General features: G+C 36.5%; 2 protein-coding genes across 2 annotated transcripts; one reads left to right on the top strand and one right to left on the bottom strand.

The window, feature by feature from the left end:
* The first annotated feature begins 6,480 nt into the window (after positions 1-6,480).
* On the top strand, positions 6,481-9,139 carry LOC126692034 (leucine-rich repeat receptor-like protein kinase PXC1). The gene is made up of 2 exons (XM_050387441.1): positions 6,481-8,033; positions 8,152-9,139. Exons 1-2 carry the CDS (start codon positions 6,650-6,652, stop codon positions 8,826-8,828), a joined length of 2,061 nt encoding a protein of 686 aa, XP_050243398.1. The 5' UTR covers positions 6,481-6,649; the 3' UTR covers positions 8,829-9,139.
* Positions 9,140-10,391: 1,252 nt separating this feature from the next.
* On the bottom strand, positions 10,392-17,833 carry LOC126692033 (uncharacterized). The gene is made up of 7 exons (XM_050387440.1): positions 16,808-17,833; positions 14,950-15,094; positions 14,771-14,824; positions 14,583-14,674; positions 11,648-11,883; positions 11,275-11,445; positions 10,392-10,964 (listed from the first exon to the last, which is right to left on the bottom strand). Exons 1-7 carry the CDS (start codon positions 17,665-17,667, stop codon positions 10,867-10,869), a joined length of 1,656 nt encoding a protein of 551 aa, XP_050243397.1. The 5' UTR covers positions 17,668-17,833; the 3' UTR covers positions 10,392-10,866.
* Positions 17,834-18,167: the final 334 nt, after the last annotated feature.

The raw sequence follows: 18,167 nt of genomic DNA, 5'->3' as shown, positions 1-18,167 counted from the left end.
ACCTAAAAGAACAGAACATGGGCAATTTATACACAAGCAATTTTCCTGCTCAAATTTTTGGTTCCGGAGAGTTTAGAGTTTACCATGGTACTAGATACTTTTGTTTTGCCCTATCTTGTCTTAATATTTTGCTCAGAAAATGATATTGTCGTGTGAAATAGATAGTGGCAAAATTGGGTTACAAAAGGCAATTCAACTGAAAGCTATCATCCCAAAAACAAGAAGCCACTTGAGCCCTGAGGTTGAGCTTAGTTTTGTGCTTCATTTTTTTCAAGGTAGCAATGTTTAGGTACTCGTGTACCTAACTTATTATTAAGCATCACACTATTTTACCCAATTGGTTATTTTCCCTACTAACTGTAAGTAACAACCGAAAGAGTCAACCAACATCCCCATTAGGCCATTGCCCGCTGGGATCAAACAACGAAGGGCCAAAGTATTAACATGAAACTATAGATATATATAAAGTGCATAAAGCTTCATTTGTCACATTTTGTCTCAGCCTAAGGCTTTAAGATGCAAGTCTTTACTCTTTAAGTCTCAAGCTGGACAGATCAGAAACCCAGAAAAGCTGAAATGACTTGGGATTAAAATTAAAAATAAACTCCAAAATGCCAATTACCTAATTTTACAGAACTTCATCACATGGACCTCAAGTTCCTAACTCCATCACATGGATCTGAAGTTCCTTTTTTTTTCTTGATACAGGATCTGAAGTTCCTAACATCATCTTAAGCCAATGATTTAATTCCATACTAAACCTTTTGTTTTGTTTTTTTTTTTTTTTTTTTTTTTTTTTTTTTTTTGGAGGGGGTTAACTAATATGAAAAGATTTGAACCTATAATATTTATTCCATGATGATTTCTCTCTTCTTATTTGATAGGAAGACTATGAAATTCACTCAGAAGTAAAAGCAACAGATACATCATGGAGAAGAGCTTGTTCTAGAAAACAAGGACGTACTCTCTTTAATTAATCCATGCAAAAAAAGTCATTAATGCCTAAGGATCAAGTTAAAATACCAATTAATTCATTTTTTATGTAGGCGAGATTTGAACTTAGATTCCCTATTCAAAGAAAACAGAGTTTAGTAGTTGAACAAACTAACTAAAATCCACTTACTTCAACCTTCTTCTTCTTCTTTTTTGGATCAAGAAACTTCTTAAACTGTTAAACATGAAATTCCTGGACTTCGTTTCATATTCCAATGATCCACGATAAGGGACAAATGATAATAATTATAATTGTAATCATAATTACTAACGTATTTCAAGCAGTAGTACACTTTGATTTTGTCCACTTTTTCTTCTTGATCGAGTTGTGCTGACTAACTATGTGAATGAGCGACTGAAAATTAGAACGCTAATCCCGCCTTCAATTTCTGCTTTTGCCACTTTTTGCATGTTTGGTTAGTGAAGGGCAAAACGCATCGTAATGAAATCGAAGAAAAGAGAAAGCTGAAGCATTTCCTTCACTTTTTGCGACAGCATTACTATACTTGTGAGTCGTGAAGATGAAGGCTAAGGATTGAGGTGTGTACCACCACTGAGCCCTACCATGTGGCGTTGAAAATCAAGAAAACTTAAACAAATGATTTTATCACAGAACCAAAAAAAAAAAAAAAAAGACTTTTATAGAGGATTCTCCAGCTGGAGAGGTCAAAATTATGAGGGTTTGCAGTGCTGCTTGGTCAACCTGTTTAGAATTTTGAAGTAACTTCGGCTTGGCTTCTTTTGAATGTAGTGAGAATTGAAAAAGTGAGGACCATATTTTAGTTTTTTTTTTTTTTTTTAAATTGAAAATCCAAAGCCGCACATACTTATGTGAGTAAGACTCGAGGTGATATCTAGTATTTCAAATCCATGCAACATCACATTTATAATAACATGTGGGTCTTACAGGTCTGCGTGAGTCCCATATATTATTATGAGTGTGATACTATACACATCCGAAACATTAGATTTTTTTTTTGATTGAGAGAGTGCAAGACTATCTAATCTTCTTAAATTTGATTTATATTTTTCAAACCAACACCTCATTATTAATCATCTATTCCTATGGTTGAGCGTAATGGCCCTCTTGAACAATATACTGCATTATTTTGTGACATGACACTATGATGTTAATCTAAGTTGTGAAATAATGCATATTCCGAATTCCTTTCTTTTAAGTAATTGGTTCAAGTCAAGAGTCTTGTAACTCAATTGGCACGTTATATCCCCACTCTTAACTATCGATATATAAAAAAGGTAACTAGTTCATATTTTGTACAATATAGATAAGCACAGCAATAGCAATATAATCATAAATCATCCCAAAAAATAATTATCATATTTAAAAAAAGAAAAAAAAAAAAAAAAAGGACACTATGTAAAAGATATATAGCTTTTCGGTGCATCAGGCAGGCCCTAATAGTAGATCAACGTTGAAGGTGCAGGACATTGTATTCTTGCTGAATATAATAAATGTTATCAAAGTGGTTTTGGAAGTTCTACATAAAGAAAATTAAGTGTCAATTTTATGGAGCAGTTTGTTTACCCTTGTCTGGTTACATGATAATATTCCTGATCATCATGCTGGGGTTGGTAGACCAAACTTTGCTTTCTTATGACTTAAAGTTGTGCACTTTTTCCTTCCACGATATGGAAAGTAATGGAATTCAACAGGAAAATCAAATTATTTATGCTTTTTCTTTCCTTCTCTTTTTTATTTTCCCCTTTCCCTATAACTCTTTATGTGAAAACTTAAAAAAGTTGCCGACTGTTTTGGGTTAAAAATTATCAGGAGGGAAGCTGCACATGAGTATCATAGATTCAAAGTGTCAAACCATGTGTTTTTCCACTGGGCAAGTAGCAATGCCAATTTAGTGGTCCACAGCTCAACAGAGGCGAGGCTTAACTTAAAATGTTGACTCAAACCCCAAGTAACAACTTGTCGGTGTTATATATACACTAATTATTGTTGTATACAGTATGTAACATGGTACCATATACACACCTTGTTACATGTATGCTAATTATTATTGCATAGTGCACATAGTTCATTATAATTGTGAAGCCGTGTTTTTTAAAACATGATTTCAGCTGTTTTGCATAGAGTGAAATTATCACCACTTATGCGTGTGTGTGTGTATATGAGTGACTGTAAAGTACTGAAATGTGAATTTGAAAACTTTAATATTACTGGTAATAACAAAGTTTAAGGTGGTAAATATAAATTCACCTACCAATATGGATTGAACACTGCATATTTGGGACTTACTCCAAAATTATCATCTTTCTTGTCAAATTTTTAAGTTTTTAATTATCTTCATCTTTCTTTGCAAATGAGAGGTTTGTGAAAATTGGAGTGATTGAACAAACATTTGGTTAACACTCATTTCATCATATAGTTGTAGATCATACATTCTTCATGGTCAAACTTTAGAGGAAATGAACACATGGGGAAAAGGCAACACTTTATTCATATTTGATATGAATCCAAAGTGTAATGATACTTTTAATCAACGCTAGAGAAGGTGCTTCATTACGTTGAGTGATAATGAATCAGTAATTGCTCGGCTGACTTGCAATGGTATGGTATTCTTAGCAGAAGAAAGATCTCTAAATGCCTAAAACAGAAAAAAAAAGGATGGCTTAGGTGGCACCAATGTGACATCGACCTAAACACTCCAATACTTATAGGTTAATAACTTCTGCCTGAAAGATAGAAATTAAGAGGTGAATTATAGAGAATTCTCAATGATAATTTATTATTCCTATTTTTAAATATATATATAACATAATAATTTGATGCAGGATACAAAAGCGTCAAGAAGCAAAACACGTCTACTTCTAAAAAACAAGAAACAAAACACGTTTGCTTCTGAAAATAACATTAAATCCACACGGGTTTCTTGAATCCACAAAAAGAAAGAATTCTAGAATCCACCAGAAAAAAGAGAGACAAAAAGTCTGAATTTTATTAATTGAATAATTGTTCAAAAAACGTTTATAGAATTAGGGGCCTATTTAATATATTATGAAATAACTCCTAATTAATAACTAACCATAACATGAACCAAATTTGAACTAAAAAACATTAAGAGCACCTAAAAACAATGAAATAATAACCCTAAATCTAAAATAAAGAAAATTACAAATCAAATGCCAAAATTAATAAATTACACTAATTAAATAGTAAATTATGTCCTACACCATAATTATAGTTAGCTAATAATTTTTTTTTAGCAAAAATATATACCACCAAGGCACCAACATATACTCACGTGAAATATCTGCCTCAAAAAATTTGAGTTCGTTTTGGCTCTTATTGAGGAATAGTATACTCGATAGAAACATATGTTGAGAACTTATAATGGCTGATGATGAGTATTAAATATAAGGATCAGGAAAACAAAATTATAGCATATGAATAAGATGTCTTTTGATCATTCTTCATTCAGGTGACTGAAAGGCTCAAAGAAAAGCCATATTTGTAAAGCAATATTGCTTTTGACAGAGAGCTTCTGCCATATATATGGTAAAAGTTCATAATGCTACCTGTCATGGGAATATTGTTGTCAAATTTGTGAGTAAACTATAAGAAATCTGGGGTAATAAACTGGTACTTTTCTCAGAGCTAACAGTTGGTTGCCCAATCATCCAGAGGGGATTGATGGATTTGGATTCGGTGCACCGTCCAATTAACACTTAATGTATGAGAGAGAAGTGAAAATGCAAAAAGGTGAAGGTGAAAAAATTTTAAAAGTAAAAAGTTGAAGGTTTAAATTTAGTGACTAAAATTAGAAATAAACTTTTTAAGTTTCAATCTCATCCTTGAAAGAGTATCGCACAGTGCATCGAATCTCAGTCCGATATATGAGTAAGTGCATTAGGTGTGTTTATACATAAAAACTCATCCGCGTGCAGAAGTAAATAGGATTACTATTTGGGTTTTTATACTCTTACACTTTTTTTTTTCATCCACTTTCATATGTTAAAATATAGACATTTTAAGAATGTAGATATTTTCGAATCAATCGTAAATATCGATGTAAATAGTGAATGTAAACAAGTATAAAAACTATATTTACCCTCATAAATTTAGACATAGGAGACATTCACATCCCATGAATCAAACTCAAGTTCATTGTTCAATAGGTCTGTCACAAGCTGGCATGGATTTATATTAATAAATCTCAAAATATTTTGTTCACAATGATTTGTTTCGAACTTGTGATCGATGCATAAAAAAATAATATTAATAAAAAATCACGTAAAATTGATATTATTTCAAGCACTACTTACCGTCTTAAAAAGTTGTAAAAATGCTATATGTCTAAAATTGCTGGCACTGTCAACCAATTCTACCTCAATTTTAGATAAAATGGCACTGAGATTTCAGGGAAAGGAAAAACCAATGCAAGAGCCACCAGAGAGAATCAATACAATTGCAATAGACATTGATTGTTGGTAAAAGCAATAAAGCAGTGAATTCTGCAGCTAATTGAGAGTCTTATATAAAAGGGATTAGTACACAGTGACAATCGAGTCCTTTTAATTCTATACCAATATCAGCTTCAGTCAAACTCTGGAATCAATTCAATTACGTAGGCACTTTGTTGAGCACTTCGAAATTGCAGGATTAATAGTAATTTATGAGTCACATGGCAAAGTGATTAATTATTTAATTTAATAACCATGCCATTATCTTCTTCTTCTTCTTTTTGGATGAACCCATAATCTTCTTTTTAAGTAAGGTTATGCGTGATCTTCACTATAATCCCTAGGAAGCGCTCCTAGGCTACCATGCAAAAGTGTATGATTAGTGGTACCCAAAATATTCAATATTCAATATTCAATTTTATTTTATTTTTGGTTGGGATAAGAACCCAAAATTTTCAATTGGTAAAGAAAAAGAGAAAGGGAAACACCCTGATTTAAAAACGTTCCACTCATTCCCTTTTGAGAGTAGTGGGGGAAGTGCAATCATTCATCCAACACACCCCACCCTCATCCCCATAGCCTATTGTCACCTTTAATCATACTCTCTCAATTCTCAAAAGTCCAGCTAAAAAAGATATCATAAGCACACACACCTTGTCTCTCTCTCCCCACCCTTTAATCATACAAGCCCCATATGAGAAACCAACGCATGTAAATAACTCTAGAGTCGGCAACATATTTCACAACTGCTTAAAGGATCAAGTAGTTAATAGTAATTGATGAATAATGAAATAGTGTATGCGATGAATACATGTGATAATAAATAATAACATGTCAACTCAACAATTAGAAAATTTATTTGGCACTCCCGAAGCATAGTAACGTGATGCTCCCTCCTCTCACATTTATGGTAAATCTTAGTAATATTCCGAGAACACATAATAATTACACAGCAATTATGAAAGTTATTATCTAAACTGTTGTGTTTGTAACATCCTCCTGATCCCCTCTAGAGCCTCTACCATTTAACTCTCCCTTAAGCTCCCAAATTTGAACTTCTTTAAACAAATAGAACAAAATAGAGGTAAGATGAGGAGGGAGAGAAGAAGAGACAAAGAGAGTAGCTAAAGAAACTTATATAATTTTTAAAAAAACACACTCTCTCATATCTCATTAGTCATACCCACTCTTCCCGCCTACACCACTCCAAAAACCTCAAACAATGAACAACTATCCTTATCCCTTTCCCTTACCTTTCTTCTTCTTCTTCTTCTTCCTCTTCTTCATCTCTCCTTCCCTTTCTCTTACTCCTCCAAATGACACACAATTCCTCACACGTTTTCGTCTCGAAACCGACACTCACGGCAACCTCGACTCGAACTGGACCGGCCTCGATGCCTGCACTTCTTACTGGCGTGGTGTCCGCTGCTCCACCAACAAAGACCGTGTCATCTCTCTCTCACTCCCATCTCTCAACCTCCGTGGACCTCTCGACTCTCTGGCCCATCTCGACCAGCTTCGACTCCTCGACCTCCACAACAACCGCCTCAACGGCACCATTTTGCCTCTCACCAACTGCACCAACCTCAAACTTCTCTACCTCTCTGCCAATGACCTCTCTGGAGATATCCCAACACAGATCGACTCGCTAAATAGGCTCCTCCGTCTCGACCTCTCCGATAACAACATACGTGGCTCGATTCCGAAGCAGTTGTTGAATTTGACTCGGCTCCTCACGCTACGGTTACAGAACAACGTGCTTTCGGGTTCGATTCCTGATCTCTCTGTCTCTCTTGTTAACCTCAAAGAACTGAACTTGACCAACAATGAATTCTATGGAAATGTACCTGATGGGTTGGTGAAAAAGTTTGGTCGAGAAAGCTTTTCTGGGAACGAAGGGCTATGTGGGTCGAGTCCTTTGCCTGCTTGTTCGTTCACCAATACATCTCCAGCGACTGCATCGGCTCAGAGTCAGACGGTGCCATCAAACCCGAGCTCGTTACCAGAAGCGCCTGTAATGAGTCAAGCAAGAGGAGAATTGCCTTCTAAGAAAGGGTTAAGTACTGGTGTGATTGTGGCTATTGTGATAGCGAATTGTGTTGCTTTGTTGGTGGTGGTGTCGTTCGTGGTGGCGCATTATTGTGCTAGGGATCGAGGGTATAGCTCGGGCTCGATGGCCGGGAGTGAGAGTGGGAAGAGGAGGAGGAGTGGGAGTAGCTATGGGAGTGATAAGAAAGTGTATGCAAATAATGGGGGTGCAGATAGTGATGGGACTACCGCTACGGACCAAAGCAAGTTGGTGTTTTTCGATAGGAGGAAGCAGTTTGAGCTTGAGGATTTGCTTAGAGCTTCGGCGGAGATGCTTGGAAAAGGGAGCTTGGGGACGGTGTATAGGGCGGTGCTTGATGATGGAGCAACCGTGGCTGTGAAGCGGCTCAAGGATGCGAACCCGTGTGCGAGGAAGGAGTTTGAGCAGTATATGGACTTGATAGGGAAGCTTAAGCATCCAAATATTGTGAGGTTTAGAGCTTATTACTATGCCAAGGAAGAGAAGCTTCTTGTCTATGATTATCTTCCTAATGGGAGCTTGCATTCACTTCTTCATGGTTAGTAATTCTAGTTTGATGTTGTTATAGTTTTAATTTAACTTGATTTGTGTGTATCAGTGTAGTTCTTGATCTTGTATAATGTGTGATTAAGGAATTTGTGTTGTTGTGTAATTAGGGAATCGGGGTCCGGGGAGAATTCCTTTGGATTGGACTACAAGGATCAGCTTGGTGCTAGGAGCGGCTCGAGGACTTGCAAAGGTTCATGAAGAGTACGAAGGATCGAGAATACCACATGGGAATGTGAAATCTTCGAATGTACTTCTTGACAAGAATGGTGTAGCTTGCATTTCTGATTTTGGGCTTTCCTTGCTTTTGAACCCGGTTCATGCCATTGCAAGATTAGGAGGGTACAGGGCTCCTGAACAAGCAGAAATCAAGAGGCTGTCTCAAAAGGCAGATGTTTACAGTTTTGGGGTCTTATTGTTGGAAGTTCTAACAGGGAAAGCTCCATCTCAATACCCTTCACCAACTCGGCCTCGAATGGATGAAGAGGAACAACTGGCTGTGGATCTTCCCAAATGGGTTCGATCGGTTGTGAAGGAAGAGTGGACTGCTGAAGTGTTTGATCAAGAACTTTTGAGGTATAAGAATATAGAGGAAGAACTTGTGTCAATGCTTCATGTGGGGTTGACTTGTGTGGTGCCACAGCCTGAAAAGAGGCCAACAATGGTGGAAGTGACAAAGATGATAGAGGACATAAGGGTGGAGCAATCTCCTTTAGGAGAGGATTATGATGAATCGCGCAATTCACTTTCTCCTTCACTTGCTACCACAGAAGATGGGCTGGCTTGATGCTCATCTTGCATTGCCTCAGTATTTACCATTTGTTGATCCCATGGTTGTTTCTATGCTAATCTTCCTATTTTTACTTGCATTATCTCGCTGCATATTCTGGCTGTCAGCAGACTATTTTATCAGACCCTATTTTGTTGTTTCTTTGTAATATTTGTAAGTTTTATGTTTCCATTGTTGCTGGTAGAAAGACCTGGTGGTCTTGTCCATTACCCAACAAGATAGTGCTATTTAGTCCTCTGTAATGTAATTTAGTTTCATTATTAATTGTTTTCAATGCAAGAGTCTCCAGAGTGATGGTAGTTCAAGCAGTTTTAGGGCCCATTTGGTACATGTGTTTAAAAACTGAAAATTATTGTTTGAAAACATTTATGGAAATACATGTGGGTGAAAAAGTGTGTGAAAATACGTGTAATGTTGTTTAAAAACTGAAAATTGTTGTTTGAAAACACAAACCCAACACCCCCCCTATTGTTTTAAGTGCAATAGTCTCAATAGTTATGGTAGTCCGAGCAGTTTTATTGCTTTCAATGCAAGAGTCTCGAGAGTGATGGTAGTTCAAGCAGTTTTATTGTTTTGAGTTCAAAAGTCTCAAGAGTTATGGTATTCGAAGCAGTTTTATTGTTTTCAGTGCAAAAGTCTCAAGAGTTGTGTGGTAGTCCAAGCAGTTTTGTTTTCACGACCAATGGCCTAATTACTCCTCTAAGTTTACTTAGCAAATAACCAAGAAAATAAGATTATTTTCTATATGTAATCTGAACCATTAAATTGATTTCAAAAGATCTGTTCCATTGTGATCCTACTTCCTAGCCTCTTATGTAGCAGTTTGTACATCTTCCTAGCCTCTTATCTACATCAGTTTGTACATTTTTCTTTAATGAAAAAAAGTTAACAGATATTTTAAGAATATTAGTTTATAAAATATTTTTGAAAACTTACTATGGAAAATGAAAAAAAAAAAATATATATATATATATTTTTTTTTTTTTCTAGTTTTTTATATTTCACATGAAAGTAATATCAGAACTTTCCTAAACTAATTTCTCAACAAATGCCCAAAAAACACCACGTTAACTGGACCCTATTTTGATTAATAACATTTGACCATAGTCAACATTTATAAGTTCCAATAATCTGTTAGTTACACGGTCTAATTATAATTTATTGGAGGCAGCTGGCATCTACTGGTTTCACCAAGAATGGCTTTATTGCTTCATCTTCATTATTTTATCTCTTCCCTTTTCCAGACAACACATGGCATTTGCTTCAATTGTGTTTGAGCATAAGGTCAAAACACTCATGAAGACACTTGACTTGTTTCCACCTTTCTTAAAACAAAGAAAAACTTTACCAACATGAAGGAGCATTATAACTCATATTCTTCCACAGACAACCTAATACCTTGTACTGGAGAAGGGTAAGTGAAATCAAATACTACTTAACTATTTCCTTCTTTTACAAGAATGTGCCATTTGCAATTGCAGGCATGCTAACAGCAGTTGTCTTAACCCTCCCAATTTTTGAATCCCACTTTCAACACCAATGAAATAACAATATGAAGCATTATTAGCAGTTTAATAGCACATTAAATATATCAGAATTTCATAATACATGATACAGTAAAACAATTTCAATCTATAATGTGACTCACGACTTTGAACTGTATATCTTGCTCTCAAAACCACTACCAGTACACTCACCGTTACTAAACTATTCTACTCCAACTAATGCTGCTGTTAAGTTAACAACATTTACAATTATAAAAATACAGGAGAAATAGCACCTCACTAAGATGCAGGTATCAAACAAAGCAACCACTGGAAATAATCAGTGCTTAGCATCTGGCATGTCGGAACCTTAACACCACTCATGTATACTTTAGGTGGCAAATTATAAATTAAGAGAACCATTCAAGCCTCAACAAATAGTAGCTGGCAGCTGAATTAAGGTGCCCGCCAATTCTTCTAAGGTCTACTGACTTGACATACATCTGAGGTTACAAGACCTAATAATGCATCAGGTCGGTGTTTCATAAATGTTAGCTAATCCTTCCACTTTGATCAATCAGTGTACCAACTTGCTCTCCACATAGCGCTTTTGAGATGTTTCCAGGCTCTAGAAGATTAAAGACCACGACTGTACATAAAGAAATATAATTTACTTGGTATGAGATTCAATTCTCAAAGATAGCCCAAAAGTACATTCCAGTTCATTCTATTAATATTGAGAACTCAACACATCTAGGTTTTTGAAACTCACCCACTCACACAAGAAAAATTAACAGTTGGATAACATTGAGCACACTTGACATTTGTTAAAATGATAAGACTAATTTTCTATGCCTCAAAATGATGCATTGTGATAAGTAACCAAATGAACTCAAAAATGCATGAATCAATGTAAAAATGAACCCTAAACCAGAACAAGTACAACAAAGTACACAAACCAGGAATGCTGTTCTCATCACAATAGTTCAGTGCCATTGTGTCCATGGAGGTGGCACCTCTGGCGGTCAAATCACTGAAAGAGATGTGCTCAAAGGTAAAATTGTTGTCACGGGAGGTACAGTCATACACACCATCAACATTGGTACCCTTGAGGACTGCATCGGCGTGAACTGAGAAAAAGAAAACTACATTCACAAAAGATACAAAGGGGTGTGTGTGCATGTCTGTTGTGTCAGCATAAGTTTACATATCTGTGTGTGTGTGTGTGTGAACATGGGAGAGAGAGAGAGAGAGAGAGAATGTACACTAGTACAATTTAAATTTTAATTGAGTAAATCAAATAAAATAACTTTGGAAGAGATAGAGACATACTTTCTGAAGCTCGAACAGCAGCAGCTGTGTCAGTGGAAAAGGTTGGGTGTCCAAAACCAGAACCAATGCCACCAAAAATTACAACTCTGCCTTTTTCAAGATGCCGGATGGCCCTTTGCCTACTATATGGTTCAGCAACCTCCAACATTGTGAATGCAGTTTGTACACGCGTCTGAACACCCAACTTCTCTAATGCTGACTGGAGCAATACAGAATTCATCACAGTTGCCATCATTCTGGTGCATATCACAAGTTAAAATCATAAAACATAGTTTCATTACACAGAAAACAAACAATAGAGAACATGCAAGATGTGTGTGTGTTTAAAAAATGAATGGGAGACAATTTCCTCATTGCAACTAAAAATTATTATTGTAGTAGCAATATGCCCATGCAATGAACTGATAAACAAAATCATATATAAATTAAAGAAAATAGTTTAATAGTAAGATTGAAATTGAACAACAAAATAGACAGCAAAAATAAAAGAACAAATATTACGATGAGAAACACAGGAAAAACTGAGTTTTTACCCAAACCAAAAATCATAATAGATTATTATAATAAATGATGAAAACTCTTAAAAAAAAAAAAAAATTCCCTAGGTTGGGGGAAGGGGCTGGTGAGAAGAAAACTCTTTTTTTAATTTCTTGGAACTTTTGGTAATTAATCCAAGTAGTGTTTTCAATTTCCAAAAACTTCCGTAATAAAATATTACTTAAAGTTAATTGTGTCAATAAATATTAACATAATTTTATAAATTTGTCTCTTAACTAAGAAAACAAATAATTACGCACTTGAGCATAATAACAATATCAATGTACCCATTCTATAAACATCCGTTGGAATCTTTATTTTTTATAGATAATTATGAATAATGGTGGTAAGAGAAATGTAGGGACAATCCCTTGCTCTGGCTGCAAAGACTAGAGTAGTAGAGCGGCCATGGTGTCCCCCAATTTTGGTAATATGTGCCTATCACACTATCATGATAGTGCGCCATGATTTTGCAACAAAAACCTCTCTCGTGGAATACCACGCCACCCCTTCCTCAAGAGGGAAGCGCTCAGCCTTAGGCACTAGTAACATCCATTGGGATATTACTCTTAACGAACTCAAAACAACATCATTTGGACAGAAAAATAGGGGGAGGGGGGAAGACGTTTTCAGGCTAGCTAACTACGAAAATTTGACAAACCATAACAAAGGGGTACATTTACATTGTTGTAAAGCCTTTGGTGTAAATTGTAAGTTTTGAAAGTAAAGGACCAATTTAAAAGCAACCTCAAACTTTTTTTGATGATGTGAAACCTCACCAAGACATGGCCCTTTCGATCCACCCCTAGGGAGTAAATCACGAATACACGACCCTACCCACCAAAACCATGTACTAGGTAATCCAGAGGAACTCTTAGGGGGAATCGAACCCAAGATGTCTAGGTCTACAACTCATCCCAACTCCCAAGCCTCCAACCACTAGGTTGCACCCTAACGAGTCGAAGCAACATCAAACTTAGAAAGTGTAAAGAACATTTTTGCCATAATAATTTTAAATCTAGTTATAAAGTACCGCATGACAAATGCATGTTGTACATGTGATACTACATTGAACCATACAATCCAAGCATGTACGTGTAAGACTCAGCAATGTTTCTTAAAATAAAATGGTAGATTATTAAAATAACATAAAAAAATTAATGAAACTAAACTTCTAGTAATATAATTTTAATTTTAGTATTTTTAAATTTCTTGAAAATTTGGTAATAGAGTTTTTCTTTAGAGTAAACAATGTTAATCTTAATCATTTTAATATACTTATAGCATGCCGTGAGACTTCAAGAGGGAAAAAAATACACACAAATATATATATATATATATAGAGAGAGAGAGAGAGAGAGACCAGAATATACTAAACATATAGGGTAAAGGGAAAAAGGAGAGGGCGGTCACATGATAAAATCATAGCATTTAAGACATTAACTCAAAAATATAATACTCCTCATTGCCAAGGAGGCAATGGATCTTGAACTCACGACCTCACCCCTTCACCTAGCATTTATAAGGGGAGGAGATGAAGTTGAGGAGGTGTTAGGGAGGCAATATCAACTGGGTCATATATAAATCCTCCTTGAGCTTACTAACATGCTAGTATTATCCATCCCACCTTATCATGAGGCAACAGAAAAACCCCACTTTCTCACACACACTGAGAGAGAGAGGGAGAGAGAGAGCAAAATCAATGACATTGACAACAACCCTTTTTCCTCAATCATACCGCACCCCAACAACCAACCCTCAAACATTATACGCCCGTTCAACATTCCTTGCGAGAACTGCTCAAGTATGAGATTTGTGCTGAAACAAGTTTATTCCTTTACATACTTTGTGCTGGAACAAGTTTATACGTTTACATACTTTGTGCTGAACAAGTTTATAAGAAAGTCACATGCTGAACTTTTAAATGTACATATGGACCATTCATGAAACAGATGTAAGAGAATTAAGAATTCAGCTTTACAAAGGGTCACATATTGCTAACAAAACAGTCCTAAAACAAAAGAAAAATCCAATATCTTGTTGAGTGCATTTTTAAAAGCTTTGTCATTTGAGACACCATCTACAGTTTTATTCTAGTTCTATAAATAGAACAAGTAACTTTCAGCAACAGAACAAGCAGTGGAAAATGGACATCAAAGCACATTCAACCAAATTCATTAAACTTTCTTTAAAAAATGCAATAAGATTGCATATCATATATTCTGAGAAATTATCGTTACTAGACACACAAACACACACACCCAAAAAAGATAAAAAGTTAAAGAAAAAAAATTTCCTAAAACTTCACCTCACATGCTTCACTTCTGGTATAACCATAATTAAAGGAAAAGTATTTATAATTCAAGAATGCAAAGCTTTTATCACCAAGCAACATTACCCTATCTGGTATGCAGTACATCTTTCTAAACCTGTTGCAGTTACCCATGTATCTCCACAAAAGAAGTTACGACCTCCAACAACAATTGCCACCTGGGATATTACAAAAAATAAGTACATTAGGTGTCAAAACCCAAACCATCAGCAAACATCCCGTGTTGCAAAGAATAATCATGCGAAAATTAATACCTCTACGCCAAGGCGGCAAGCAATTGCAACTTCTCTTGCAATCAACATTACCACCTGTCAAAAAAAATAACAATTAAATTTAGGTTACAGCACAGATAACATAGTAAGATGGGACGATTTACTTGAAAAAAAATCAATATCCATGCTTATGCTATTAAAATTTCCCCATAACAACAAACCTTTGGGTCAATATTGTTAGGGCCAGTGCCAGCAAGAGCAACACCACTAACTTTGAAGACTACTCTCCGCCATCTAGGATTTGACATTGATTTTGATTTGACATTGTTTATTGGACCCACAGGACCAGGCATTGCAATTGCAGATCTGCAACAGCAAATTTGATATAATAAATAGAGAGTATTAAAATGGTACCGTTAACCTTATGATGTTCATAAAGACAAATGCACACATATAGCTCTTTATTCAAACTGACGTAATTAATATATAAACTAGGAAACCAATATTCAAGATAAAAGACAGAGATAGAGAACATTAAATATACAAACAATCAAACTTGGGATGCACAAATGAAACTTTACTTTAAACCCATCCTAATGATGGTGATACAACCAATTACAATGGAAGTCCATGCCTACTAAACAACCAAACTCTACAAATAAAATTTACCTGAACTTAGATCACCTTACAACCAGAACAGGAAGGACTACTTCAAATATTGGCTCAGTATCACATAAGGAATTATGCAATTCAAATCTATCCAAAAACAAATTTAAGCACAAAAATACAGATGAAACACTGAAAGTAAAATCAAATCACCCTTCTAATTGGTTCTCTCAAAAAAAAAAAAAAAAAAAAAAACCTTCTATTTGGTTCCACTTCACTACATTTTAAGATCACTCCCATGAACTGATCAAGTAGGAGAAGATATAGGGATTCATGATGCACAGAACTCACCACGGTGATACAAGAATAATTAGATTTTCCCTGCTTTAGTTTCAGGAAGAATGTGACAAGCTCAAAGCATGAAGTCAAGGATCAAAGAATTCCTATCTTATAAGCACCTATAAATGTAAACTTACATGACAACATAAATTAATTACATGTAAAAACAATTCCATTGGTGTATATCAACCACGTCAACAAAAGTATGATCAGAAATTGTGAAAGTTACATTTAGTTAGAAACAAAAGCTACAACCAATATGAAATTATACAATATGATTGGACAGGCAGATAAAGATTTCCAACAAGTTCATCAACCACAACCAGGATGCCAATTGCAACCACTTTGTAGTTAAACAACAAACAAGGAAACTAGAAATTTTAGGAGCACAAGAAGACCAGCCATGTATACTTTTCAAGATAGGCAGCCAGTTAAGCTTTTGGATACCAGCCTTTAAGATTAGATGCTGCTAGGTGCTAATGCTATGTCCATCTAAGCTCATCCACTTTTATAGGCAAAACTGGAAAGTAGACAAGCACCTCTAAATTGCCATGTGATTGCTGGTAGCTAATTGTAAACATTCCAAATATCACAATAATGTTGCACCTAGTGCACAAAACTCCCACTTTTACAGGGGTCTATCAGAGGTGATTAGTAAGCAACCTCACCACCAATTTTTTTGGAGAGGCTAATTCACAAACTCAAAGCCACAACATATAGCTTTTGAAGGAAGGCACTTGCCATCACACCAAGACCCGATCTCTAAGGATCACAACGGTGTTCAAATAATATTTTAAAAGGACAGTTTGATAGCAAATTCAAGCTCCTCAAGTTAGTTTTCGTTTATATTGTTCGTAATTATACTATATGCTATGCATGGAGTTCTAAATTAAAACAATAACTGGATTTATTCTATAACCCTATCCTATTTCTAATAAATCCTGAGCTGGTAAGACTAATATTTGTGTACACTAAGCACGGCTTCAATATAGCTCCATGTTCATCATTGTGCCCACCATTCTTATCAATTAAAGGCATAATCTTTTTTGGTAATCAGTCACAAATGCAGAATAAACAAAAAACGCCAAGGCAACCAAATTGACAAACACTGCCATTTACAAACAACACAACTACCTCTTTGATTGCCTCGGCGTGGTCGCGGAAGATCCACCGCCTTTGTCGTCATCACCGCCGGCTGCAGCCTTCACCGGCAGCGAATTCCCGACAATGTTCTCCATGTGCTTAAACCACGGCCAGTGGCTAACCGAAATGCCACCATTGGTCATCCTCTGGCGCTCGAGCTTGTACCGCTTCTTCAAATTGTCCACCTTGTTCTTACACTGCTCCACACTCTTCGTCTGCTTCTCGCACCGCTCGCTCACCGTCGCCGCCACCTCCTCCCAGTCCCTCCCTCTCAGATTCCCTCGATTCAGCTGCGTAAACTTATCCGTATACGCATCGAGAAGGCACGCGATCGCCGCGTCGCTCCACTCCTCCCTGTCCTTCCGATACTCTCCACCGGAAGCTCCAGCACTGCCGGAGGGCTTCGATTTCTTGTTATACCCGTAATTGTTAGCTCCATCGCTGAGCTCATCGCGATCCTTCCTCTTCTCGCCTCGCACATCGACTCTAACCCGATTCGGCTCAGCACCGCCATTATCAAACGGATTCGAACAAAAACCAGCGTCATTGTAATCTTCGCCATCGTCTTCCTCCTCCTCCTCCTCATCTCCTTCTTGCTGCTCACCGCCGTTGATTCCCTGTGGGCTCGCGGCGATGGAGGAGGATATAATCGACTGAGTCTGCTGCTGCGGCGGCGGCGCGTGGATCTGAGTCGTCGCTCTGGTGGAGAATCGGTGAGGCGCGTAGGATTGGTGGAGGTGATGAGAGCTAGGGTGAGGATGGTTAGGGTTAGGGTTAGATTGGTGGCTATGGTGGTGAGCGTGATCGTGATCGTCATCGAGGAGAGAGAAGTCGTCACAGGAGGAGGCCATTTTAGAGGGGACCGTCAGTTAGGGTTAAGGGTGGGGGGTTTCGCCAACGACGACGTTAGCGGAGATGGATCAGGAATTGGAACGGGGGACTAGGGGTGTTTTGACGGACCGTGAGTTCGTGTGGGATGGGCCGTCACGGCTTTGTGACGTCCCGTTAAGTAAATGTCATAACGTAATGGACCTAATGGTTGCTTCTGTGGGACCCTTACGAGAGAAGCTGAAATTTGTCACTCTGTTATATATAATTTTTTTTCCCATTATTTTTTTTTATTCCAAACCAATTTTGCTGTTAAATACTTAAATCTAATGAAATTTATAACATTCAAAACTCAATTTCCCCTTTTGTTGTAAATGGGCCTTTCAGTGTTAAAATATTTCATATATAATGCAAAATTTTAACTATAAGGTGTTATTTATGTGTTTTGATCATTCGGGAGATTAAGTATAATCGGGATGATAAATTATTGTATAAAATTGTAATCTATATATTTATTATTATT

The sequence above is a fragment of the Quercus robur genome, chromosome 7, assembly GCF_932294415.1.
Source record: "Quercus robur chromosome 7, dhQueRobu3.1, whole genome shotgun sequence".
Lineage (NCBI taxonomy): Eukaryota > Viridiplantae > Streptophyta > Magnoliopsida > Fagales > Fagaceae > Quercus > Quercus robur.
Note: the sequence above shows the minus strand (reverse complement) of the source record. Positions and strands in the feature narration are given on the sequence as shown.

Bases quoted from the DNA above. Each gene is read 5' to 3' on its own strand.
- LOC126692034 (XM_050387441.1), top strand. From the start codon at position 6,650: ATGAACAACTATCCTTATCCCTTTCCCTTACCTTTCTTCTTCTTCTTC. The intron at 8,034-8,151 runs GTTAGTAATTCT...TTGTGTAATTAG, and splicing joins CTTGCATTCACTTCTTCATG to GGAATCGGGGTCCGGGGAGA.
- LOC126692033 (XM_050387440.1), bottom strand. From the start codon at position 17,667: ATGGCCTCCTCCTGTGACGACTTCTCTCTCCTCGATGACGATCACGAT. The intron at 14,825-14,949 runs GTTTGTTGTTAT...TTTTTTTGACAG, and splicing joins CTAACAATATTGACCCAAAG to GTGGTAATGTTGATTGCAAG. The intron at 11,884-14,582 runs GTAATGTTGCTT...GATATGCACCAG, and splicing joins TGTACTGCATACCAGATAGG to AATGATGGCAACTGTGATGA.